Source organism: Hippichthys cyanospilos, chromosome 1, assembly GCF_059441005.1.
Source record: "Hippichthys cyanospilos isolate Australia breed blue-spotted pipefish chromosome 1, RoL_Hcya_1.0, whole genome shotgun sequence".
In the NCBI taxonomy this organism is placed as follows: Eukaryota; Metazoa; Chordata; class Actinopteri; order Syngnathiformes; family Syngnathidae; genus Hippichthys; species Hippichthys cyanospilos.
The window spans coordinates 4,125,731-4,153,142 of NC_142369.1; the positions used below are offsets into that span (position 1 = coordinate 4,125,731).

The 27,412-nt window shown below is 46.2% G+C and overlaps 1 protein-coding gene across 1 annotated transcript; it reads left to right on the forward strand.

The window, feature by feature from the left end:
- The first annotated feature begins 1,415 nt into the window (after nucleotides 1-1,415).
- On the forward strand, nucleotides 1,416-27,345 carry LOC148428667 (uncharacterized). Its single transcript, XM_088422339.1, has 68 exons — nucleotides 1,416-1,446; nucleotides 1,535-1,701; nucleotides 1,770-1,834; nucleotides 1,908-2,074; nucleotides 2,167-2,393; nucleotides 2,472-2,536; nucleotides 2,620-2,789; nucleotides 2,982-3,205; nucleotides 3,284-3,348; nucleotides 3,432-3,601; nucleotides 3,794-4,017; nucleotides 4,096-4,160; nucleotides 4,244-4,413; nucleotides 4,606-4,829; nucleotides 4,908-4,972; nucleotides 5,056-5,225; nucleotides 5,418-5,641; nucleotides 5,720-5,784; nucleotides 5,868-6,037; nucleotides 6,230-6,453; nucleotides 6,532-6,596; nucleotides 6,680-6,849; nucleotides 7,042-7,265; nucleotides 7,344-7,408; nucleotides 7,492-7,661; nucleotides 7,854-8,077; nucleotides 8,156-8,220; nucleotides 8,304-8,473; nucleotides 8,666-8,889; nucleotides 8,968-9,032; nucleotides 9,116-9,285; nucleotides 9,478-9,701; nucleotides 9,780-9,844; nucleotides 9,928-10,097; nucleotides 10,290-10,513; nucleotides 10,592-10,656; nucleotides 10,740-10,909; nucleotides 11,101-11,324; nucleotides 11,403-11,467; nucleotides 11,551-11,720; nucleotides 11,913-12,136; nucleotides 12,215-12,279; nucleotides 12,363-12,532; nucleotides 12,725-12,948; nucleotides 13,027-13,091; nucleotides 13,175-13,344; nucleotides 13,537-13,760; nucleotides 13,839-13,903; nucleotides 13,987-14,156; nucleotides 14,349-14,572; nucleotides 14,651-14,715; nucleotides 14,799-14,968; nucleotides 15,161-15,252; nucleotides 15,578-15,712; nucleotides 16,325-16,389; nucleotides 16,467-16,636; nucleotides 18,194-18,316; nucleotides 18,584-18,770; nucleotides 20,007-20,559; nucleotides 20,961-21,025; nucleotides 21,100-21,269; nucleotides 21,362-22,461; nucleotides 22,543-22,607; nucleotides 22,681-22,856; nucleotides 23,965-24,179; nucleotides 25,573-25,634; nucleotides 25,703-25,851; nucleotides 25,921-27,345. The coding sequence occupies exons 1-68, from the start codon at nucleotides 1,416-1,418 to the stop codon at nucleotides 26,007-26,009; spliced, it is 11,193 nt and encodes a 3,730-aa protein (XP_088278465.1). The 3' UTR covers nucleotides 26,010-27,345.
- Nucleotides 27,346-27,412: the final 67 nt, after the last annotated feature.

Sequence of the window (27,412 nt, forward strand, 5' to 3'; positions counted from 1 at the left end):
AAAACGCATCACGTAATGAGCTTGTGGAATCGGCGTTTTCAATGGGCAGCAAGTGCAAACCGAACTTCCTTTTCATTCTTTCTGGGAAGTGCTTTTTTGACTTACTCGTATTTCTCATGGGGTCACGTGTCATTTTTTGACCAGGACGCACGTCAGCAAATAGCCTGATCATGAAAGTGGCATTTTGATTGACAGGCTATCTCAAGAAGTTGTTTTAAATGTTATTGTTGAACAAAGGGCGGGAGGACGGCGCAGTGCAGCTAGCCAAGTTACTGTCATATTCAAGGCTAACATATTGTTGTTGGATTAACAGCCCACATTTTTGAAACGTGTCTCATGGTCAGCGCATAACTCGATAAAACAACGACGTGTACACAAAAGGACGGGTTCGTGGCTTCGACCGCTTGGACGGGATTCATTTCCAAAAAGACGCAATTTTGACTGTCTTCCAGTTGGGGTAAGTTGAGCCCTGAGTGCACCATTGGCTGCTTGACTAATGATTTTATCGTCAATTATGCAGTTCATGCGAGAAATATTGTATGATATATGAAAAACTGACCATTGGTTAGTTCAATTGCAAACATTGCGTACATTTGGTTTGCACGACTCAAATGAAAATAAAATCATGTTTGTATTTTAAATGATATATACACGGAATGGAAATTAATGATCCAGAAACATTTTTCAGATTTTGAGTGATGATCTAACCTGGAGGAAAATGAATGCTAAAAATTTAGGGGGTAAAATTCAAGATTTTATTGGGCATTGAAAATTTTTCAGCAAGTTTTAAGAATCATACATTTGTTGTACTTCAAGGCTTCTGTTCAATAATATTTTTCAGTGTTCATTTTTGTTAGATTTTTCTATTTTACTTAAGTTTTGCTAACGTTTGTATTTTCTTTTGAAAGTATAATTATTGATTTTTCAAAGTCCCACACAACAAAACAACAGTTGGGTTGAAAAAATTACCTCGCACCTGGATCCAAAAATGACTGTTCCAGTATTTCTGTTGACTTAAACCAACTTTCTAGATTGTTTTACACATAACAATATAATACATAACAAAAGCTCAAAATAGCAAAAACATTTAGATTTTTGTAGGATTTTTTTTCTTTTTTTCTGTAAAAATGTGAAGATTTTCAAAGAACATTCATTACATTAGAAAATTAGTACACTCTAAAAAGAGTTGGAGTAAAACCAACCCATTTGTAGGTATGAAGCCTCCTGTTGTATTTGTCCATTTTTGAAAACTCGTATTTTTTGGTTATTTTTCCTCATTATTTTTTGGGCAAGAATTTGGGCAAACATTATTTCAGCAATTTGAAAAAGACAAGTTTCTGCATTATTCTTTCTGCTAATTACTGTTGTAAATTAATGTAGGGTGTGAAAGATTCAGCAGGTGTAAAGGGGACGCAATGTTTGCCGGGACTGTCTCAGTCCTTCTGGGTGAGTGGAAAAAAATGTTCAACGTTCAATGTTCTTCTGTGACAAGAGAAAAACCTCCACAATTAAAACCACGACTTCCAAATTGTAGGGACCTTGGCAATATGTGGAATTTCTTTTGGTGGGTATGTTGGAATTCAGAACGGGACAACCACCGAAGTGCCTCTTGTGATGACGCTGGAAGAATCCTTTGTGGACGAGTTGAATAATCTAAGCAGTGAACAACACAAACGTCTTGAAGCACAAGTGGTGTTAATGGTACGTACGAGTTTACAATGAAAAACATATTTTAAGACTTAAATACTAAACTTTGATTCTTCTGACAGTGCGACTTCATTTTCATCAAAGCATGTAGGACTAACTTCATGAACACCGTCTTCATTGGGTTTAGGTAAAATTTTATGGATAATTCCAAATGGAGAGCAATTCAAATAATGAGCTTTGTTTTTGTTTCCATTTTTAAGTCCGCAAATGGAAAACACACAAGTGGAAGTGGGACTCAAGTTCCAAAATACATCAGATATTGATGTCCCAAAAGACCATCAAGTAGTAGACATAATGCTCGATGTTGTGAACAGCACCAGCAACCCTTTCAAATTCACAATAATTCCAGGATCTATTGCAGTCATTTGTAAGCACATTTTGAAAATGTTTTCAACTAGCATAAACTATTAACAACATAATGACTAAGATAAGACTTTCTGATCCATGTGCAATTTACAGCACCCAAAGAACCAACAACCACCCGAGGACCGACGTCGTCTCTTGGCTTAACAAGCACCGAAAAAGGCCCAACCTCGGCAGGGACGCGAGGGACAGCATCTCCTGCCAGTACAGCCGCGCCACCGGCCGTGCTTGTCGAGGCCATTCTGCTAGAACCGTTTGTGGAGGCGTTGAACAATCGCAGCAGCGAGGAATACAAAGAACTCGAAACACAAGTGGTGTCAATGGTGGGTACAGGACACCTTTAAACGTTAGCAATTTGGGGAACTTCGCTACGGTGCGCTAAAGTCCCATTCCTCTTGCAGTGTGACTTCATCTTCTTCCAAGAGTTTGGCTTCATTTTCATTCGCACTATTGTCATTGGATTCCGGTAAGCCTTGACCCATACGACTCAAGTACCACGACCGAGGCGACGTTGCAAGTGAATAAAACGGCACTTTCTTTACACCGAAGGCCCCAAATGGGCAACACCAAAGTAGACGTGGAACTGCTGTTCAACAGTTCCGTACCGGCTGAAGCTATCCCCGAAGCCCAAGCGGTGGTGGAAGTCTTGGTAGAAGCAGTGTCTAGTTCCAACAGCACTTTCAACCTCACTCTTGACCCGGACTCCATTGTAGCCAGTGGTAAGTATCGCAACTTCCTCTCTCCGGATGTCAACCAATTTCACTGGAATCACGTGGAACCACTCGGAGCCACCGCCGTGACTTTTGGCGTTGCCCGGGGTTCCGTCCTGGGGCCCCAGTCGTTCATTGGCTTGCTTCTGCTCGCCTCCACGGGCAAATAACGCTCTGATACTTTCTCGCCCACATCAACAGCAAAAGAACCAACAACCACCCGAGGACCGACGTCGTCTCTTGGCTTAACAAGCACCGAAAAAGGCCCAACCTCGGTAGGGACGCGAGGGACAGCATCTCCTGCCAGTACAGCCGCGCCACCGGCCGTGCTTGTCGAGGCCATTCTGCTAGAACCGTTTGTGGAGGCGTTGAACAATCGCAGCAGCGAGGAATACAAAGAACTCGAAACACAAGTGGTGTCAATGGTGGGTACAGGACACCTTTAAACGTTAGCAATTTGGGGAACTTCGCTACGGTGCGCTAAAGTCCCATTCCTCTTGCAGTGTGACTTCATCTTCTTCCAAGAGTTTGGCTTCATTTTCATTCGCACTATTGTCATTGGATTCCGGTAAGCCTTGACCCATACGACTCAAGTACCACGACCGAGGCGACGTTGCAAGTGAATATAACGGCATTTTCTTTACACCGAAGGCCCCAAATGGGCAACACCAAAGTAGACGTGGAGCTGTTGTTCAACAGTTCGGTACCGGCTGAAGCTATCCCCGAACCCCAAGCGGTGGTGGAAGTCTTGGTAGAAGCAGTGTCTAGTTCCAACAGCACTTTCAACCTCACTCTTGACCCGGACTCCATTGTAGCCAGTGGTAAGTATCGCAACTTCCTCTCTCCGGATGTCAACCAATTTCACTGGAATCACGTGGAACCACTCGGAGCCACCGCCGTGACTTTTGGCGTTGCCCGGGGTTCCGTCCTGGGGCCCCAGTCGTTCATTGGCTTGCTTCTGCTCGCCTCCACGGGCAAATAACGCTCTGATACTTTCTCGCCCGCATCAACAGCAAAAGAACCAACAACCACCCGAGGACCGACGTCGTCTCTTGGCTTAACAAGCACCGAAAAAGGCCCAACCTCGGCAGGGACGCGAGGGACAGCATCTCCTGCCAGTACAGCCGCGCCACCGGCCGTGCTTGTCGAGGCCATTCTGCTAGAACCGTTTGTGGAGGCGTTGAACAATCGCAGCAGCGAGGAATACAAAGAACTCGAAACACAAGTGGTGTCAATGGTGGGTACAGGACACCTTTAAACGTTAGCAATTTGGGGAACTTCGCTACGGTGCGCTAAAGTCCCATTCCTCTTGCAGTGTGACTTCATCTTCTTCCAAGAGTTTGGCTTCATTTTCATTCGCACTATTGTCATTGGATTCCGGTAAGCCTTGACCCATACGACTCAAGTACCACGACCGAGGCGACGTTGCAAGTGAATAAAACGGCACTTTCTTTACACCGAAGGCCCCAAATGGGCAACACCAAAGTAGACGTGGAACTGCTGTTCAACAGTTCCGTACCGGCTGAAGCTATCCCCGAACCCCAAGCGGTGGTGGAAGTCTTGGTAGAAGCAGTGTCTAGTTCCAACAGCACTTTCAACCTCACTCTTGACCCGGACTCCATTGTAGCCAGTGGTAAGTATCGCAACTTCCTCTCTCCGGATGTCAACCAATTTCACTGGAATCACGTGGAACCACTCGGAGCCACCGCCGTGACTTTTGGCGTTCCCCGGGGTTCCGTCCTGGGGCCCCAGTCGTTCATTGGCTTGCTTCTGCTCGCCTCCACGGGCAAATAACGCTCTGATACTTTCTCGCCCGCATCAACAGCAAAAGAACCAACAACCACCCGAGGACCGACGTCGTCTCTTGGCTTAACAAGCACCGAAAAAGGCCCAACCTCGGCAGGGACGCGAGGGACAGCATCTCCTGCCAGTACAGCCGCGCCACCGGCCGTGCTTGTCGAGGCCATTCTGCTAGAACCGTTTGTGGAGGCGTTGAACAATCGCAGCAGCGAGGAATACAAAGAACTCGAAACACAAGTGGTGTCAATGGTGGGTACAGGACACCTTTAAACGTTAGCAATTTGGGGAACTTCGCTACGGTGCGCTAAAGTCCCATTCCTCTTGCAGTGTGACTTCATCTTCTTCCAAGAGTTTGGCTTCATTTTCATTCGCACTATTGTCATTGGATTCCGGTAAGCCTTGACCCATACGACTCAAGTACCACGACCGAGGCGACGTTGCAAGTGAATATAACGGCATTTTCTTTACACCGAAGGCCCCAAATGGGCAACACCAAAGTAGACGTGGAGCTGTTGTTCAACAGTTCGGTACCGGCTGAAGCTATCCCCGAACCCCAAGCGGTGGTGGAAGTCTTGGTAGAAGCAGTGTCTAGTTCCAACAGCACTTTCAACCTCACTCTTGACCCGGACTCCATTGTAGCCAGTGGTAAGTATCGCAACTTCCTCTCTCCGGATGTCAACCAATTTCACTGGAATCACGTGGAACCACTCGGAGCCACCGCCGTGACTTTTGGCGTTGCCCGGGGTTCCGTCCTGGGGCCCCAGTCGTTCATTGGCTTGCTTCTGCTCGCCTCCACGGGCAAATAACGCTCTGATACTTTCTCGCCCGCATCAACAGCAAAAGAACCAACAACCACCCGAGGACCGACGTCGTCTCTTGGCTTAACAAGCACCGAAAAAGGCCCAACCTCGGCAGGGACGCGAGGGACAGCATCTCCTGCCAGTACAGCCGCGCCACCGGCCGTGCTTGTCGAGGCCATTCTGCTAGAACCGTTTGTGGAGGCGTTGAACAATCGCAGCAGCGAGGAATACAAAGAACTCGAAACACAAGTGGTGTCAATGGTGGGTACAGGACACCTTTAAACGTTAGCAATTTGGGGAACTTCGCTACGGTGCGCTAAAGTCCCATTCCTCTTGCAGTGTGACTTCATCTTCTTCCAAGAGTTTGGCTTCATTTTCATTCGCACTATTGTCATTGGATTCCGGTAAGCCTTGACCCATACGACTCAAGTACCACGACCGAGGCGACGTTGCAAGTGAATAAAACGGCACTTTCTTTACACCGAAGGCCCCAAATGGGCAACACCAAAGTAGACGTGGAACTGCTGTTCAACAGTTCCGTACCGGCTGAAGCTATCCCCGAACCCCAAGCGGTGGTGGAAGTCTTGGTAGAAGCAGTGTCTAGTTCCAACAGCACTTTCAACCTCACTCTTGACCCGGACTCCATTGTAGCCAGTGGTAAGTATCGCAACTTCCTCTCTCCGGATGTCAACCAATTTCACTGGAATCACGTGGAACCACTCGGAGCCACCGCCGTGACTTTTGGCGTTGCCCGGGGTTCCGTCCTGGGGCCCCAGTCGTTCATTGGCTTGCTTCTGCTCGCCTCCACGGGCAAATAACGCTCTGATACTTTCTCGCCCGCATCAACAGCAAAAGAACCAACAACCACCCGAGGACCGACGTCGTCTCTTGGCTTAACAAGCACCGAAAAAGGCCCAACCTCGGCAGGGACGCGAGGGACAGCATCTCCTGCCAGTACAGCCGCGCCACCGGCCGTGCTTGTCGAGGCCATTCTGCTAGAACCGTTTGTGGAGGCGTTGAACAATCGCAGCAGCGAGGAATACAAAGAACTCGAAACACAAGTGGTGTCAATGGTGGGTACAGGACACCTTTAAACGTTAGCAATTTGGGGAACTTCGCTACGGTGCGCTAAAGTCCCATTCCTCTTGCAGTGTGACTTCATCTTCTTCCAAGAGTTTGGCTTCATTTTCATTCGCACTATTGTCATTGGATTCCGGTAAGCCTTGACCCATACGACTCAAGTACCACGACCGAGGCGACGTTGCAAGTGAATAAAACGGCACTTTCTTTACACCGAAGGCCCCAAATGGGCAACACCAAAGTAGACGTGGAACTGCTGTTCAACAGTTCCGTACCGGCTGAAGCTATCCCCGAAGCCCAAGCGGTGGTGGAAGTCTTGGTAGAAGCAGTGTCTAGTTCCAACAGCACTTTCAACCTCACTCTTGACCCGGACTCCATTGTAGCCAGTGGTAAGTATCGCAACTTCCTCTCTCCGGATGTCAACCAATTTCACTGGAATCACGTGGAACCACTCGGAGCCACCGCCGTGACTTTTGGCGTTCCCCGGGGTTCCGTCCTGGGGCCCCAGTCGTTCATTGGCTTGCTTCTGCTCGCCTCCACGGGCAAATAACGCTCTGATACTTTCTCGCCCGCATCAACAGCAAAAGAACCAACAACCACCCGAGGACCGACGTCGTCTCTTGGCTTAACAAGCACCGAAAAAGGCCCAACCTCGGCAGGGACGCGAGGGACAGCATCTCCTGCCAGTACAGCCGCGCCACCGGCCGTGCTTGTCGAGGCCATTCTGCTAGAACCGTTTGTGGAGGCGTTGAACAATCGCAGCAGCGAGGAATACAAAGAACTCGAAACACAAGTGGTGTCAATGGTGGGTACAGGACACCTTTAAACGTTAGCAATTTGGGGAACTTCGCTACGGTGCGCTAAAGTCCCATTCCTCTTGCAGTGTGACTTCATCTTCTTCCAAGAGTTTGGCTTCATTTTCATTCGCACTATTGTCATTGGATTCCGGTAAGCCTTGACCCATACGACTCAAGTACCACGACCGAGGCGACGTTGCAAGTGAATAAAACGGCACTTTCTTTACACCGAAGGCCCCAAATGGGCAACACCAAAGTAGACGTGGAACTGCTGTTCAACAGTTCCGTACCGGCTGAAGCTATCCCCGAAGCCCAAGCGGTGGTGGAAGTCTTGGTAGAAGCAGTGTCTAGTTCCAACAGCACTTTCAACCTCACTCTTGACCCGGACTCCATTGTAGCCAGTGGTAAGTATCGCAACTTCCTCTCTCCGGATGTCAACCAATTTCACTGGAATCACGTGGAACCACTCGGAGCCACCGCCGTGACTTTTGGCGTTCCCCGGGGTTCCGTCCTGGGGCCCCAGTCGTTCATTGGCTTGCTTCTGCTCGCCTCCACGGGCAAATAACGCTCTGATACTTTCTCGCCCGCATCAACAGCAAAAGAACCAACAACCACCCGAGGACCGACGTCGTCTCTTGGCTTAACAAGCACCGAAAAAGGCCCAACCTCGGCAGGGACGCGAGGGACAGCATCTCCTGCCAGTACAGCCGCGCCACCGGCCGTGCTTGTCGAGGCCATTCTGCTAGAACCGTTTGTGGAGGCGTTGAACAATCGCAGCAGCGAGGAATACAAAGAACTCGAAACACAAGTGGTGTCAATGGTGGGTACAGGACACCTTTAAACGTTAGCAATTTGGGGAACTTCGCTACGGTGCGCTAAAGTCCCATTCCTCTTGCAGTGTGACTTCATCTTCTTCCAAGAGTTTGGCTTCATTTTCATTCGCACTATTGTCATTGGATTCCGGTAAGCCTTGACCCATACGACTCAAGTACCACGACCGAGGCGACGTTGCAAGTGAATAAAACGGCACTTTCTTTACACCGAAGGCCCCAAATGGGCAACACCAAAGTAGACGTGGAACTGCTGTTCAACAGTTCCGTACCGGCTGAAGCTATCCCCGAACCCCAAGCGGTGGTGGAAGTCTTGGTAGAAGCAGTGTCTAGTTCCAACAGCACTTTCAACCTCACTCTTGACCCGGACTCCATTGTAGCCAGTGGTAAGTATCGCAACTTCCTCTCTCCGGATGTCAACCAATTTCACTGGAATCACGTGGAACCACTCGGAGCCACCGCCGTGACTTTTGGCGTTCCCCGGGGTTCCGTCCTGGGGCCCCAGTCGTTCATTGGCTTGCTTCTGCTCGCCTCCACGGGCAAATAACGCTCTGATACTTTCTCGCCCGCATCAACAGCAAAAGAACCAACAACCACCCGAGGACCGACGTCGTCTCTTGGCTTAACAAGCACCGAAAAAGGCCCAACCTCGGCAGGGACGCGAGGGACAGCATCTCCTGCCAGTACAGCCGCGCCACCGGCCGTGCTTGTCGAGGCCATTCTGCTAGAACCGTTTGTGGAGGCGTTGAACAATCGCAGCAGCGAGGAATACAAAGAACTCGAAACACAAGTGGTGTCAATGGTGGGTACAGGACACCTTTAAACGTTAGCAATTTGGGGAACTTCGCTACGGTGCGCTAAAGTCCCATTCCTCTTGCAGTGTGACTTCATCTTCTTCCAAGAGTTTGGCTTCATTTTCATTCGCACTATTGTCATTGGATTCCGGTAAGCCTTGACCCATACGACTCAAGTACCACGACCGAGGCGACGTTGCAAGTGAATAAAACGGCACTTTCTTTACACCGAAGGCCCCAAATGGGCAACACCAAAGTAGACGTGGAACTGCTGTTCAACAGTTCCGTACCGGCTGAAGCTATCCCCGAAGCCCAAGCGGTGGTGGAAGTCTTGGTAGAAGCAGTGTCTAGTTCCAACAGCACTTTCAACCTCACTCTTGACCCGGACTCCATTGTAGCCAGTGGTAAGTATCGCAACTTCCTCTCTCCGGATGTCAACCAATTTCACTGGAATCACGTGGAACCACTCGGAGCCACCGCCGTGACTTTTGGCGTTGCCCGGGGTTCCGTCCTGGGGCCCCAGTCGTTCATTGGCTTGCTTCTGCTCGCCTCCACGGGCAAATAACGCTCTGATACTTTCTCGCCCACATCAACAGCAAAAGAACCAACAACCACCCGAGGACCGACGTCGTCTCTTGGCTTAACAAGCACCGAAAAAGGCCCAACCTCGGCAGGGACGCGAGGGACAGCATCTCCTGCCAGTACATCCGCGCCACCGGCCGTGCTTGTCGAGGCCATTCTGCTAGAACCGTTTGTGGAGGCGTTGAACAATCGCAGCAGCGAGGAATACAAAGAACTCGAAACACAAGTGGTGTCAATGGTGGGTACAGGACACCTTTAAACGTTAGCAATTTGGGGAACTTCGCTACGGTGCGCTAAAGTCCCATTCCTCTTGCAGTGTGACTTCATCTTCTTCCAAGAGTTTGGCTTCATTTTCATTCGCACTATTGTCATTGGATTCCGGTAAGCCTTGACCCATACGACTCAAGTACCACGACCGAGGCGACGTTGCAAGTGAATAAAACGGCACTTTCTTTACACCGAAGGCCCCAAATGGGCAACACCAAAGTAGACGTGGAACTGCTGTTCAACAGTTCCGTACCGGCTGAAGCTATCCCCGAAGCCCAAGCGGTGGTGGAAGTCTTGGTAGAAGCAGTGTCTAGTTCCAACAGCACTTTCAACCTCACTCTTGACCCGGACTCCATTGTAGCCAGTGGTAAGTATCGCAACTTCCTCTCTCCGGATGTCAACCAATTTCACTGGAATCACGTGGAACCACTCGGAGCCACCGCCGTGACTTTTGGCGTTCCCCGGGGTTCCGTCCTGGGGCCCCAGTCGTTCATTGGCTTGCTTCTGCTCGCCTCCACGGGCAAATAACGCTCTGATACTTTCTCGCCCGCATCAACAGCAAAAGAACCAACAACCACCCGAGGACCGACGTCGTCTCTTGGCTTAACAAGCACCGAAAAAGGCCCAACCTCGGCAGGGACGCGAGGGACAGCATCTCCTGCCAGTACAGCCGCGCCACCGGCCGTGCTTGTCGAGGCCATTCTGCTAGAACCGTTTGTGGAGGCGTTGAACAATCGCAGCAGCGAGGAATACAAAGAACTCGAAACACAAGTGGTGTCAATGGTGGGTACAGGACACCTTTAAACGTTAGCAATTTGGGGAACTTCGCTACGGTGCGCTCAAGTCCCATTCCTCTTGCAGTGTGACTTCATCTTCTTCCAAGAGTTTGGCTTCATTTTCATTCGCACTATTGTCATTGGATTCCGGTAAGCCTTGACCCATACGACTCAAGTACCACGACCGAGGCGACGTTGCAAGTGAATAAAACGGCACTTTCTTTACACCGAAGGCCCCAAATGGGCAACACCAAAGTAGACGTGGAGCTGTTGTTCAACAGTTCGGTACCGGCTGAAGCTATCCCCGAACCCCAAGCGGTGGTGGAAGTCTTGGTAGAAGCAGTGTCTAGTTCCAACAGCACTTTCAACCTCACTCTTGACCCGGACTCCATTGTAGCCAGTGGTAAGTATCGCAACTTCCTCTCTCCGGATGTCAACCAATTTCACTGGAATCACGTGGAACCACTCGGAGCCACCGCCGTGACTTTTGGCGTTGCCCGGGGTTCCGTCCTGGGGCCCCAGTCGTCATTGGCTTGCTTCTGCTCGCCTCCACGGGCAAATAACGCTCTGATACTTTCTCGCCCACATCAACAGCAAAAGAACCAACAACCACCCGAGGACCGACGTCGTCTCTTGGCTTAACAAGCACCGAAAAAGGCCCAACCTCGGCAGGGACGCGAGGGACAGCATCTCCTGCCAGTACAGCCGCGCCACCGGCCGTGCTTGTCGAGGCCATTCTGCTAGAACCGTTTGTGGAGGCGTTGAACAATCGCAGCAGCGAGGAATACAAAGAACTCGAAACACAAGTGGTGTCAATGGTGGGTACAGGACACCTTTAAACGTTAGCAATTTGGGGAACTTCGCTACGGTGCGCTAAAGTCCGATTCCTCTTGCAGTGTGATTTCATCTTCTTCCAAGAGTTTGGCTTCATTTTCATTCGCACTATTGTCATTGGATTCCGGTAAGCCTTGACCCATACGACTCAAGTACCACGGCCGGGGCGACGTTGCAAGTGAATAAAACGGCACTTTCTTTACACCGAAGGCCCCAAATGGGCAACACCAAAGTAGACGTGGAACTGCTGTTCAACAGTTCCGTACCGGCTGAAGCTATCCCCGAACCCCAAGCGGTGGTGGAAGTCTTGGTAGAAGCAGTGTCTAGTTCCAACAGCACTTTCAACCTCACTCTTGACCCGGACTCCATTGTAGCCAGTGGTAAGTATCGCAACTTCCTCTCTCCGGATGTCAACCAATTTCATTGGAATCACATGGAACCACTCGGCGCCACCGTCGTGACTTTTGGCGTTCCCCAGGGTTCCGTCCTGGGGCCCCAGTCGTTCATTGGCTTGCTTCTGCTCGCCTCCACGGGCAAATAACGCTCTGATACTTTCTCGCCCACATCAACAGCAAAAGAACCAACAACCACCCGAGGACCGACGTCGTCTCTTGGCTTAACAAGCACCGAAAAAGGCCCAACCTCGGCAGGGACGCGAGGGACAGCATCTCCTGCCAGTACAGCCGCGCCACCGGCCGTGCTTGTCGAGGCCATTCTGCTAGAACCGTTTGTGGAGGCGTTGAACAATCGCAGCAGCGAGGAATACAAAGAACTCGAAACACAAGTGGTGTCAATGGTGGGTACAGGACACCTTTAAACGTTAGCAATTTGGGGAACTTCGCTACGGTGCGCTAAAGTCCCATTCCTCTTGCAGTGTGACTTCATCTTCTTCCAAGAGTTTGGCTTCATTTTCATTCGCACTATTGTCATTGGATTCCGGTAAGCCTTGACCCATACGACTCAAGTACCACGACCGAGGCGACGTTGCAAGTGAATAAAACGGCACTTTCTTTACACCGAAGGCCCCAAATGGGCAACACCAAAGTAGACGTGGAGCTGTTGTTCAACAGTTCGGTACCGGCTGAAGCTATCCCCGAACCCCAAGCGGTGGTGGAAGTCTTGGTAGAAGCAGTGTCTAGTTCCAACAGCACTTTCAACCTCACTCTTGACCCGGACTCCATTGTAGCCAGTGGTAAGTATCGCAACTTCCTCTCTCCGGATGTCAACCAATTTCACTGGAATCACGTGGAACCACTCGGAGCCACCGCCGTGACTTTTGGCGTTGCCCGGGGTTCCGTCCTGGGGCCCCAGTCGTTCATTGGCTTGCTTCTGCTCGCCTCCACGGGCAAATAACGCTCTGATACTTTCTCGCCCACATCAACAGCAAAAGAACCAACAACCACCCGAGGACCGACGTCATCTCTTGGCTTAACAAGCACCGAAAAAGGCCCAACCTCGGCAGGGACGCGAGGGACAGCATCTCCTGCCAGTACAGCCGCGCCACCGGCCGTGCTTGTCGAGGCCATTCTGCTAGAACCGTTTGTGGAGGCGTTGAACAATCGCAGCAGCGAGGAATACAAAGAACTCGAAACACAAGTGGTGTCAATGGTGGGTACAGGACACCTTTAAACGTTAGCAATTTGGGGAACTTCGCTACGGTGCGCTAAAGTCCCATTCCTCTTGCAGTGTGACTTCATCTTCTTCCAAGAGTTTGGCTTCATTTTCATTCGCACTATTGTCATTGGATTCCGGTAAGCCTTGACCCATACGACTCAAGTACCACGACCGAGGCGACGTTGCAAGTGAATAAAACGGCACTTTCTTTACACCGAAGGCCCCAAATGGGCAACACCAAAGTAGACGTGGAACTGCTGTTCAACAGTTCCGTACCGGCTGAAGCTATCCCCGAACCCCAAGCGGTGGTGGAAGTCTTGGTAGAAGCAGTGTCTAGTTCCAACAGCACTTTCAACCTCACTCTTGACCCGGACTCCATTGTAGCCAGTGGTAAGTATCGCAACTTCCTCTCTCCGGATGTCAACCAATTTCACTGGAATCACGTGGAACCACTCGGAGCCACCGCCGTGACTTTTGGCGTTGCCCGGGGTTCCGTCCTGGGGCCCCAGTCGTTCATTGGCTTGCTTCTGCTCGCCTCCACGGGCAAATAACGCTCTGATACTTTCTCGCCCACATCAACAGCAAAAGAACCAACAACCACCCGAGGACCGACGTCGTCTCTTGGCTTAACAAGCACCGAAAAAGGCCCAACCTCGGCAGGGACGCGAGGGACAGCATCTCCTGCCAGTACAGCCGCGCCACCGGCCGTGCTTGTCGAGGCCATTCTGCTAGAACCGTTTGTGGAGGCGTTGAACAATCGCAGCAGCGAGGAATACAAAGAACTCGAAACACAAGTGGTGTCAATGGTGGGTACAGGACACCTTTAAACGTTAGCAATTTGGGGAACTTCGCTACGGTGCGCTAAAGTCCCATTCCTCTTGCAGTGTGATTTCATCTTCTTCCAAGAGTTTGGCTTCATTTTCATTCGCACTATTGTCATTGGATTCCGGTAAGCCTTGACCCATACGACTCAAGTACCACGGCCGGGGCGACGTTGCAAGTGAATAAAACGGCACTTTCTTTACACCGAAGGCCCCAAATGGGCAACACCAAAGTAGACGTGGAACTGCTGTTCAACAGTTCCGTACCGGCTGAAGCTATCCCCGAACCCCAAGCGGTGGTGGAAGTCTTGGTAGAAGCAGTGTCTAGTTCCAACAGCACTTTCAACCTCACTCTTGACCCGGACTCCATTGTAGCCAGTGGTAAGTATCGCAACTTCCTCTCTCCGGATGTCAACCAATTTCATTGGAATCACATGGAACCACTCGGCGCCACCGTCGTGACTTTTGGCGTTCCCCAGGGTTCCGTCCTGGGGCCCCAGTCGTTCATTGGCTTGCTTCTGCTCGCCTCCACGGGCAAATAACGCTCTGATACTTTCTCGCCCACATCAACAGCAAAAGAACCAACAACCACCCGAGGACCGACGTCGTCTCTTGGCTTAACAAGCACCGAAAAAGGCCCAACCTCGGCAGGGACGCGAGGGACAGCATCTCCTGCCAGTACAGCCGCGCCACCGGCCGTGCTTGTCGAGGCCATTCTGCTAGAACCGTTTGTGGAGGCGTTGAACAATCGCAGCAGCGAGGAATACAAAGAACTCGAAACACAAGTGGTGTCAATGGTGGGTACAGGACACCTTTAAACGTTAGCAATTTGGGGAACTTCACTACGGTGCGCTAAAGTCCCATTCCTCTTGCAGTGTGACTTCATCTTCTTCCAAGAGTTTGGCTTCATTTTCATTCGCACTATTGTCATTGGATTCCGGTAAGCCTTGACCCATACGACTCAAGTACCACGACCGAGGCGACGTTGCAAGTGAATAAAACGGCACTTTCTTTACACCGAAGGCCCCAAATGGGCAACACCAAAGTAGACGTGGAACTGCTGTTCAACAGTTCCGTACCGGCTGAAGCTATCCCCGAACCCCAAGCGGTGGTGGAAGTCTTGGTAGAAGCAGTGTCTAGTTCCAACAGCACTTTCAACCTCACTCTTGACCCGGACTCCATTGTAGCCAGTGGTAAGTATCGCAACTTCCTCTCTCCGGATGTCAACCAATTTCACTGGAATCACGTGGAACCACTCGGAGCCACCGCCGTGACTTTTGGCGTTCCCCGGGGTTCCGTCCTGGGGCCCCAGTCGTTCATTGGCTTGCTTCTGCTCGCCTCCACGGGCAAATAACGCTCTGATACTTTCTCGCCCACATCAACAGCAAAAGAACCAACAACCACCCGAGGACCGACGTCGTCTCTTGGCTTAACAAGCACCGAAAAAGACCCAACCTCAGCAGGGACGCGGGGGACAGCATCTCCTGCCAGTAGTTAACTTGATTTTATTATATTATATTTAACGTGTTAAAATCCACTTCAATCACAGCATGTGATACTCTGGATTCTGCTCTGGGGCCCTTTTTGTTTCTTACTTATTCTTAAGGGACACTTAACACTGCTTTCTTTTGTTTTGCTTGTGAAGACAGAAACAGGGCTTTGTCAAAAAAAATGTTTTTGATGAATTTGTTTTATTTGCATTTCCCAAAACAGCAAAGGATTCAACAACTACACATGGACCAACATCTTCGCATGACTTTTCAACAACCACTATTGACTCATCATTGGCTATGACCCAAGAGACAACGGCAACTACCATCACAATTTCCCGACCAGTTGTGTCTCTTCAAGCCATTCTTTTGGAACCTTTTGTGGAAGCATTTAACAATCGCAGCAGCCAACAATACAACGAACTTGAAACACAAGTGGTAACAATGGTGGGTTTACATTTGAATGATTACAGTATTGAATGGTCATGAAATTGTTTATTCATTCATCCATCAAGCAGTTTTCCTCAACATTTGCAAGACCGGGCTGTGGGGGCAACAAAATAAGAGTGATTGCCAAGTCTTTCTTGTTCCCAGTATATATCACTATGTCCAAGTGGGTCATATTGAGTTCTTTTCAGGCCCAGTCTAAGACATTGTTCTTTTCTAGTGTCGTACATTTCATTTGAATGTTCCTCGCAGCTGGAGCAGACCGAGGATCCTCTGCGGGGATGTGATTTCCTAGCCTTTTTCCAGTATGGGGTGTTGATTGTCCCATGTCTGGATAGGGTAAAATCTGTGAAGTTGAGTGTATAACCCTCATGTAAAGCTTTTTGCCTGCCGGTCACCATAGACACATTTAACTTGAGAGAAAGAACTAGGGGTATATTGCCCTCAAAAACATGTGTTGGTCCTAGGATCAAGTTGCTAATTACACCGATTGACCACATGAAGGTGGTTATTCTTGGATGGGTATTACTGATCGAACATACCAATGCAGTTATGCCAGTATGAAACGATTAGATTTTGTTCATTTGTTGTGAACTTTGGTTCTCCTTCCAGTGTGACTTTATCTTCCTCCAAGCATTTGAGACTATTTTCATCCGCACAATTGTTATTGGATTCAGGTAATGTTGGAATTCTGCATATATGTCAGTTTACACGATCCAGACTTGTTATTAACTTCTTACTTTTTCAATTTAAGTCAACGAATTGAAAACACTAAGGTTGAAGTGGACCTGGAGTTCAGCAATACAATCACATCTGATCAAATCCCAGAAGCTGATGTGATCGTAGACACATTGGTTCAAGCTGTGAATAGTCCCAACACCAATTTCCCCCTTACTTTTGACCCAGACTCAATTATAGTCATTTGTAAGTCAAGATTTCACCTTATCTTCTATTACCATTAATGATTCAGTGGTTAGAAACTAATCTTTCCTTTTGTTTTCAATTTAGCTGCAGAAACAACAACTAGCACAACTCATGGTTCTCCAATAACAAACAGGCCTAGATCAACAACTTACGGACTAACAACTAATGAACTAACACGTTTTGACAGTACAACTACAGACAAATCATCTAGTATTGACGAATCAACACTTGTTGATGCATCAACAAAGACCGTCGGGCAATCAACAACTGCTGCTGATGAATCAACAACGGCTTCTGATAGATCAACATTTGTTGATATATCAACAACTATGGTCATAGCTACTAATACAGAATCATTAGCAACTATTGATGGATCAACAACAATTATTGACAAATTGGCAACTACTGCAGGATCAACAACGCTAGGTGACGGATCAAGAACTACTGACGAATCAACTACTATTGAGGAACCAACACAAACTATAGACAAATCAACAGCAATGATTGATGTATCAACAATTACTGTTGAAGAATCAACTGCTACTATTGGGAAATCTACACGTCTTATTGATTCATCAACAATTTCTGCTGCCACAGCAGCTGTTCTTGATGAGTCAACGCTTGATGAATCAACAACTAATCCTGATGGATCAACAAATACCATTGACAAATCAACAAAAGCTTCTGATAGATCAACATTTATTGATATATCAACAACTATGGGCATAGCTACTAATACAGAATCATTGGCAACTACTGATGGATCAACAGCAATTATTGACAAATCGTCAACTACTGCGGGATCAACAATGCTAGGTGACAGATCAAGGACTACTGACGAATCAACAGCAATGATTGATAAATCAACAATTACTGTTGAAGAATCAACTGCTACTATTGGCAAATCTACACGTCTTATTGATTCATCAACAATTTCTGATGCCACAGCAGCTGTTCTTGATGAGTCAACACTTGATGAGTCAACAACTAATCCTGATGAATCAACAACTACTATTGACAATTCAACAACGGCTTCTGATAGATCAACATTTGTTGATATATCAACAACTATGATCATAGCTACTAATACAGAATCATTAGCAACTGTTGATGGATCAACAGCAATTATTGACAAATCGGCAACTACTGCGGGATCAACAACGCTAGGTGACGGATCAAGAACTACTGACGAATCAACTTCTATTGAGGAACCAACACAAACTATAGACAAATCAACAGCAATGATTGATGAATCAACAATAACTGTTGAAGAATCAACTGCTACTATTGGCAAATCTACACGTCTTATTGATTCATTAACAATTTCTGATGCCACAGCAGCTGTTCTTGATGAGTCAACACTTGATGAGTCAACAACTAATCCTGATGAATCAACAACTACTATTGACAATTCAACAACGGCTTCTGATAGGTCAACATTTGTTGATATATCAACAACTATGATCATAGCTACTAATACAGAATCATTAGCAACTGTTGATGGATCAACAGCAATTATTGACAAATCGGCAACTACTGCGGGATCAACAACGCTAGGTGACGGATCAAGAACTACTGACGAATCAACTTCTATTGAGGAACCAACACAAACTATAGACAAATCAACAGCAATGATTGATGAATCAACAATAACTGTTGAAGAATCAACTGCTACTATTGGCAAATCTACACGTCTTATTGATTCATCAACAATTTCTGATGCCACAGCAGCTGTTCTTGATGAGTCAACACTTGATGAGTCAACAACTAATCCTGATGAATCAACAACTACTATTGACAATTCAACAACGGCTTCTGATAGGTCAACATTTGTTGATATATCAACAACTATGATCATAGCTACTAATACAGAATCATTAGCAACTGTTGATGGATCAACAGCAATTATTGACAAATCGGCAACTACTGCGGGATCAACAACGCTAGGTGACGGATCAAGAACTACTGACGAATCAACTTCTATTGAGGAACCAACACAAACTATAGACAAATCAACAGCAATGATTGATGAATCAACAATAACTGTTGAAGAATCAACTGCTACTATTGGCAAATCTACACGTCTTATTGATTCATCAACAATTTCTGATGCCACAGCAGCTGTTCTTGATGAGTCAACACTTGATGAGTCAACAACTAATCCTGATGAATCAACAACTACTATTGACAATTCAACAACGGCTTCTGATAGGTCAACATTTGTTGATATATCAACAACTATGATCATAGCTACTAATACAGAATCATTAGCAACTGTTGATGGATCAACAGCAATTATTGACAAATCGGCAACTACTGCGGGATCAACAACGCTAGGTGACGGATCAAGAACTACTGACGAATCAACTACTATTGAGGAACCAAGCCAAACTATAGACAAATCAACAGCAATGATTGATAAATTAACAATTGGCAAATCTACACATCTTATTGATTCATCAACAATTTCTGCTGCCACAGCAGCTGTTCTTGATGAGTCAACACTTTATGAATCAACAACTAATCCTGATGAATCATCAACTACTACTGGCAATTCAACAACAGTGATTAAATCAACAACAACGGTTGACAAATCAACAGCTAAGGTTGTTCAATCAACACTTTTTGCTGATGTATCAACAATTTCCACCAGTGCATCAACTATTGGTGTTGATGGATCAACAATTGTTGAATCAACAAGCTTGTTTGCTGAACCAACAGCTGTTGTTGGCTCAACAATTGCAGATGACGAATCAACATCTACTGACACATCAACAATGACTACTAATAAATCAACAAATTTTGATGAGTTAATGACAACTACTGACGAAATGACAACTGATAAATTGAGAACAGATGATGAATTGACAACTAACGAACCAATTACAGTTGACAAATCAACTATTGTTGATGAATCAAATGAATTAACAACTCTTGACGAATTGACAACTATTGACAAATCAACAAATGTTGACAAATCGACAGCTAATGACAAATCAACTACTACTGCTGATAAATCAATTTTTGTTGTATCAACAATTGATATTGATGGATCAACAATAGGTGAAGTAATATCAACTACAACTGTTGGCAAATCAACAACAACTACTGATGAAGCAGCAACTGCTAATGAATCGACAACTGTTGATGAATCGACAACTGACGAACCAATTACTGTTGACAAATTGACTACTGTTGATGAACCAAATGAATCAAAAACTCTCAACGAATCGACAACTGCTGACGAATCAACAAAGGTTGACGAATTGACAGCTAATGACGAATCAACAACTACTGACACATCAACAATGACTGCTGCTAAATCAACAACTTTTTTTGTATCAACTATTGACATTGATGGATCGACAAGAGGTGAAGGATTATTAACACCAACTGTTGACAAATCAACAACTACTGATGAAGTTACAACTGTTGATGAATCAAACAAATCAACAACTCTTGATAAATCGTCAACTACTGACAAATCAACAAATATTGATGAATCGACAGCTACTGACAGTGAATTGACAACCACTGAGAAATCGACAAAGACTATTACTGTATTAACAGCTACGAATGACCAAACAAATATCGACAAATCAACAGAAACAATTACTGAATCCACAGCTACGATAGGCAACTCGGCAGAAACTATTGACAAACCAACAACAACTTCTGATGGACCAACGACACCAATTGATGAATCAACAACTTCTACTGACAAATCAACCCCTGTTGAGAAATTTACAACTACTGCTGAATTAACACCCACTGATGAATCAGCAATAACAACTCAAGAGACAATTGCAGTCATCTCACAAGTGGTGTCTATTGAAGCAACCCTGGAAGAAACTTTTGTGGAAGAATTGAAAAATCGCAGCAGTGAACAATACAAAGAACTTGAAACACAAGTGGTATCAATGGTGCGTAAATATTTAAGTTTTGGGAGTTTTCAGGTTGACCTCTGTTGTGGGTTCTGTATCTTCATGGAGAGAGTGACCAAGTCCACTGTGTACAGATGCCTAGTTTGTCCACTCTGTCTTTCCATCTAAAGAAGGCTAAGGTAACTCGGGTAGTTTGTAAGTCTGCCCACGGGTCCGCTCACTGGTCTTGTGGTCCTGGCATGTCCAACAAGGAGGGGGCTTGGTGCTGGGGTCCTCTCAGTTAGGCAGGAGTCAAGGAAGTTTATTCCTTTATGCAAAGACTGCAGACCGTCACCCGCAGTCAGATGTACTTGGATGGATGGATGAATAGATGATTTCATGAGATATTGATGTTTCTTTTCACTGCTTACTTTTACTGAAGTCAAGTTTCATTCTTGCAGTGTGACTCGATCCTCTTCCAAGAATATCAAACCATTTTCATCCGCACCATCGTTAATGGATTCAGGTAGTATTTAAAATGGAGGACACATCCCACAGTTTCAACTCACTCACTAAACTAAATACATAACTTATTTTTAGTCCACAACAGGGAAACACAAAAGTGGAAATGGACCTGGAGTTCAACAATTCAGTAACTGTTGATCAGATCCCAGCACCTGATATGGTCGTTGAGACATTGGTAGAAGCTGTGAATAGTACCACCAACAATTTCCCACTCACTGTTGTTCCAGACTCAATTGCAGTCATTTGTAAGTTTAGCTTTCTGTCCCAGCCACCATATTTTCATGTTAGATGCTAAAGTTATAGTTTTTTGTTGTTATTTTTTTTTTCATTTAAACAGCTGAAGCATCTGAAACTACAACAACTGAAGGACCTTTGCCTACACAAGAGTCATCTGCCCCCCATGTACCCGTCACTCATGGCCCACGCACCACCTATGTCCTCACAACTCAAAGGCAAACCACCACTCATATCCTGACAACTCAAGGCCTGACCACCACCCAGGTCGCTGCAACTCAAGGGCCAAGCACTACCCATGTCCCAACAACTCAAAAGCCAACCATTATTCAAGGGCCAACCACCTCTCATGTCCCTTCAACAGAAAGGCCAACTCATACCGATGGACCAATCACCACACATGTTACTACAAACCAAGGGCCAACAACCACCCAGGTCTTAACAACTCAAGCGCCGACCACCACCCATGTCCCTACAACTCAAGGGCCAACCACCACCCATGTCCCTAAAACTCAAGGAATAAATATCACACATTTTGTCTCAAGTCAAGGCCCAACCTCCACACATGTCCCCACAACTCAAGGGCCAACTGCCACTCATGTCTCTTCAACTGAAAAGCCAACCATTACACAAGGACCAACCACCTCTCATGTCCCTTCAACTAAAGGGCCAACCCCGACATCTCAAGGGTCAACCACCACACATTTCCCAACATCTCAAGGACCAATCATCACACATGTCCCTTCAAGTCAAGGCCCAACCACTACCCATGTCCCTACAGCTCAAGGGTCATCCCCCATGGAAAAGCCAACCACAACTCAACTTCCTCCAACTCTAGGGCCAACCACCACTCAAGGGCTAACGCGCACTGATGGGCCAATCACCACCCATGTCCCTACAACTCAAAAGCCAACTACCACTCACGTCTTTTCGACTGAAAAGCCAAGGATTACTCAAGGCCCAACCATCTCTCATCTCCCTTCAACTGAAGGGCCAACCACAACTCAAGGGCTAAACCCCTCTAATGGGCCAAACACTATACAGGTCCCTGCAACTCAAGGGCCTGCTCCAAATCCAACAACTCCAGTAGCATCCGAATCAGCTGTAGTCCTGTCGGCGACTTTGGAAGAACCGTTTGTGGAAGAACTCACTAATAACAACAGTGCACAATACAGAGCCCTTGAAAACAGAGTTGTCACAACAGTGAGTTCTGATGTTATTTTCACTCTGCTTTTCATCTTTTTTTCTGGCTTCTAATTTGTAACCCTTTCCTCTTTGTTACAGTGTGACACCATCTACAGGCGAAGATTTGGTTTTTTCTTCATCCGCACAATTGTTATTCGTTTTTTGTAAGTTTATAAAATTATTTTAAGAATGTACAAGGATGTGTCCAACTAACATATTTGCATTTTTTCAATGCAGCCGCGCTGTGGTTGTGACGCGAATGGACAACACACAAGTAGAACTGAGATTGGAGTTCAGAAACACATCTTCGACTCCCGAGGACGAGGTTGTTGTCGCCACCTTAGAGGAATCGCTTGGTCAGCCCAGCAACACCTTCAACATCACCATTGTCAACGAAACAATTCAAGTCATTCGTGAGTCTACCGCCATGATCATGTCAGCCTTCGTGGTGTTTTAGTGCCATCAGTGTCATGGTGTTTTCGTGTCATCATTTTCTGTGTTTTAACTAGCGTGGGCAGGAGTTTTTATTCATTAATTGTGGTTGGTGTAAAGTAGTTGTAGGGACAAAGGTTAACCAAGCAACTGTGTTGGCAGAATCTCTGCAAACCAATTCAACGACAGCAAGACCCAACGCCACTGCTACCCCAGCAACAACTGTGAATCCCGATGCCACTACTGCACAAGCAACGATGGCAAAACCCAACGCCACTACTGCTCCAGCAGTGACAGCAAAACCCAACGCTACTGCTGCTCCGGTGACTACAGCAAAACCCAACGCTACTGCTGCTCCGGTGACTACAGCAAAACCCAACGCTACTGCTGCTCCGGTGACTACAGCAAAACCCAACGCTACTGCTGCTCCAGCGACGACAGCAAAACCCAACGCCACTGCTGCTCCGGCAACGACAATAAAACCCAACGCCACTGCTGCTCCAGCAACGACAGCAAAACCCAACGCCACTGCTGCTCCAACGACAACAGCAAAACCCAACGCTACTGCTGCTCCAGCGACGACAGCAAAACCCAACGCTACTGCTGCTCCAGCAACGACAATAAAACCGAATGCTACTGCTGCTCCAGCAACAACAGCAAAACCCAACGCCACTGCTGCTCCAGCAACGACAATAAAACCAAATGCTACTGCTGATCCAGCAACAACAGCAAAACCCAATGCCACTGCTGCTCCAGCAACGACAGCAAAACCCAACGCCACTGCTGCTCCAGCGACAACAGCAAAACCCAACGCTACTGCTGCTCCAGCGACGACAGCAAAACCCAACGCTACTGCTGCTCCAGCGACGACAATAAAACCGAATGCTACTGCTGATCCAGTAACAACAGCAAAACCAAACGCCACTGCTGCTCCAGCAACGACAGCAAAACCCAACGCCACTGCTGCTCCAGCAACGACAATAAAACCGAATGCTACTGCTGATCCAGCAACAACAGCAAAACCCAACGCCACTGCTGCTCCAGCAACGACAGCAAAACCCAACGCCACTGCTGCTCCAGCGACAACAGCAAAACCCAACGCTACTGCTGCTCCAGCGACGACAGCAAAACCCAACGCTACTGCTGCTCCAGCAATGACGGCCACCAAGAATCTCACAACTAGCGCCTTGTCACTCACCACACGGACTTTGACATTTACGTCTGTCGATGAGACCTTCACCAGTGACTTGCTAAATCAGTCGTCTACCGCCTTTATCACACGAGCAGCGCTCATCAAGAATACGGTGAGCAACTCAGAATCCTCTCTCGTCCAATTTAAAGAAGAAAAAAGGAACACAATGCTACAACTATGCTTGAATCTCAGAATTGAAGCAATAGTAGAAAAATGTTTTTGGATTCCCAAACAATCAGAAAAAGATATCGTGACTGCTTGTTTTGTCTTATAAAACCCACATTACATGAACACTTGTTTCTTAACACTTGCACACTGGGACTTAGTCAAATCCACCTTTATTGAGTCCCAGTCAAGTTCATGTCACAAAGGTCCGAATTCAGGTCAAGTCCAACTCCATAAGATATGAGTCTTAAGTCCAAGTCCAGACAAGATCAAGAGTAAACCTAAAGACATATAAATATTCAGCTTTCCAATAAGATCCTGTCAGTGGCAGCTAGAAGCGTGATCAGACAGGCAGATTAAGTCTTCTTCCCCTGGTGTCATGTGTTAGGGTAGTCAGAAGCTGGGCAGACAGATCAGGAGAGCAGGCATTCAGGGAGTCAGGGCCAGGCAGGGTCAGAAGCCAGGTAGGCAAAACAGGATGGTAGACATGCGTGTAGTCAAGGGCAGATTCTAAGTGAGCAAAATGACAGGGAACTCAAGAAGGCTTGACGTGGCAAAGACGATCTGGTGGGGACTGACAGGAAGAGGCGGGCTGGAAATCATGGGCAGACAATTGTGTGCACATGGTGGTAATTGGACTGATTGAAGGGAACGAAGGTTGCTGAGGGAAAATATTTTGCAAGTCCAATGATCAACTGTAAAACAGTCCAAGTCAAATGCCAAGTCTGAGTCAAGTCGAAGTTGACAAAAACATGCAGTCTAACTCAAGTCAAATAACAGACATGAGTTCTACAGCCCTGTTTCTACAACAAGAACAAAAATAAGGTTACGGAGCTTACAAAGGTGTTAGTTTACAGTTTACAAAATTGAACTCTTTATACTAATTTAGTTGCAAGCACAAAACTTTTCTTATTAATCATGATGATTTACCAGAATGCTTAATTCTCACCATTCAGGTGTTAAGCTAAATAAACGCTAAATATACGAGACCTTTGGCATTCACACTTTATATTAAAACTCATTCACTGCCATTGGCGGCTATAGACATCAAAGATCTATTTTCACTGTGACTACGACTACCGTAAATTTCAGACCATAATCCACGACTTTTTTCTCATGCTTTGAACCCTGTGTCTTATAGTTGAGTGTGGGGTATGTGCAGTTTTTCTAACTAGCCACCAGGGGGTGGTATTGCTCTTATTTCTTAATATGCATGAATGCTCAGTTGGCGTTGATGTTCCTTTACATATTCTAATTATTGGTTCCCAGCAACCCCCCCCCCAAAAAAAAATAAATAAATAAAATAAATAAATAACGCTAATATGATGCACTCTCCACAGCTTGAACCACTCTACAGAGTCACCTTCTCTTCATTTAAAGACCTGACAGTAACGTCTTTCAGGTATTGTACAAAAGATTACAAGTAGAACTGCATGTCTTGCTGGGTTTTCATGACTCCGCCCCCCGCAGGAACGGCTCTATCGTCAATACCATGAACCTGAGATTTGCTTCGAGCCTCGTCCCCAGCAATACCGCCATTGGTAACGTTTTGATCAACGCCGTGCCCAACATCAACACCTTCGACGTGGACCCCTCATCCATTCTTGTTGATGGCACGCGTAAGTAATGGGGGGGGGACTTTTTGCACGATTACAAGATGTTTACTCATTAATATCTTTTCGGAATAGTGATTTCAAGTGGAGCCAACCATAAGATGAGCCTCATCACTGCATCTGCCATGGTGCTGTTGTCATGGTTACTGGCCAGCCAGCAGTAGCATCTTTGGACCTGTTTGCCAAACAACAAGCAAGGGGGGAGCGTAAACTGGTTCCTGCTGTATCAATAACTCATTCAATCCCAAAGACATATTTGTACGTTTTGTCGAGAGTCCAGAACATTCAATCCCAGGTAGGGCTGCACAATTAATCGAATTTTAATTGCGATAACGATATTGGCTGCCACAATTAATTAAGATGCTCCTCTGCGATATTAACATTTAAAAAGCCAGCTTACACTACATGTCAAATCAAGTACTTTGTCATCCTACCACCAGGAGGCAATGTTTCACCACATGTTTGCATGAAAAAGGTCTCAACTTTTATCACCCTAATATTTACCAGTGTGAAATGGCGTCGAGTTTCTCACCTGATTCCTAATGTATACAGTGCTAACTGTCAATTGAGACCTGTTTTGAAAAATTCAAAAAAATTGGAATAAATTTGGTTTGAAATGACCGAAAATGACATTTTGACTGCTAATTGATTCAAATTTGCTTCAAAGTAAGTAATGTGATTGGTTCTAAGTAGGCTTATTTTTTTTCCTTGGTTTGCACTCAGCAAGTAAGTTAGCTGTGTTGCCCTGTGTGCCAAGTTTATCAGTATTTTGTTATGGATTCGTATATAGTTTATTATTATTATTGCTTGTAAGTATCAAGCTTTGAAGCTTTCCAATTCAATCCAACTTTATTTGTTAAGCACTTTAAAACAACCACAGCTGTACAGAAAAATAAAAACATCGTAAAAACAGACATATATGTTTGGGTCTGAATGAGTTCAGCTATTTATATACTGGATGCTAATGTTAAATGACATAATTTCTGGGACTTAATGCACGCTGTTTACATAGTAAAACCTTTTGTACACTGTCTTAGAATTTACTCCTTTTGACACTGTTTGTACACTAATTAAAGACTCTGTGCACTGTATAAGCACTGAAGCCTTCAAACTGCAGGAATTAAAGCCTTTGTACACTGTATACTAATTAAAGTCTTTGCACACTGTCATTGAAATCTTGAAACACTGATGACAGCCTTTGTACACTAAGCATTAATTAAAGTATTTGCACAATGAAGAATTGAAGTTTGTTTAGACTACGGCCTTTGTACGCTGTATACAAATTAGAATCTTTGCACACTGTTTAATATTGAAGCCTCTGTAAGTTTTAAAGTCTGTTCACATAAGGTTTTGTTCACTGAATGAAAATGTAAATCTTTAGACGTGCTATACTTATTCAAACTGATGGTCACTATATACAAGGTGAAGGTAAAAATAGGGAAACATTGAAATTGATGTGAAAAACAGATACAGTAATAAATATATTTTTCTGGATTTACAGTGCTCTTGTCTATTATTTGTTGTTTGAGTAGTGTCATCAATGATCAAGCCTTTGCACACTATTTAA

Coding starts and splice junctions, on each gene's coding strand:
- LOC148428667 (XM_088422339.1), top strand. CDS start 1,416: ATGTTTGCCGGGACTGTCTCAGTCCTTCTGG. Junction 4,018..4,095: donor AAACACAAGTGGTGTCAATG/GTGGGTACAGGA, acceptor TTCCTCTTGCAG/TGTGACTTCATCTTCTTCCA. Junction 22,608..22,680: donor ACAATTGTTATTCGTTTTTT/GTAAGTTTATAA, acceptor TTTTCAATGCAG/CCGCGCTGTGGTTGTGACGC.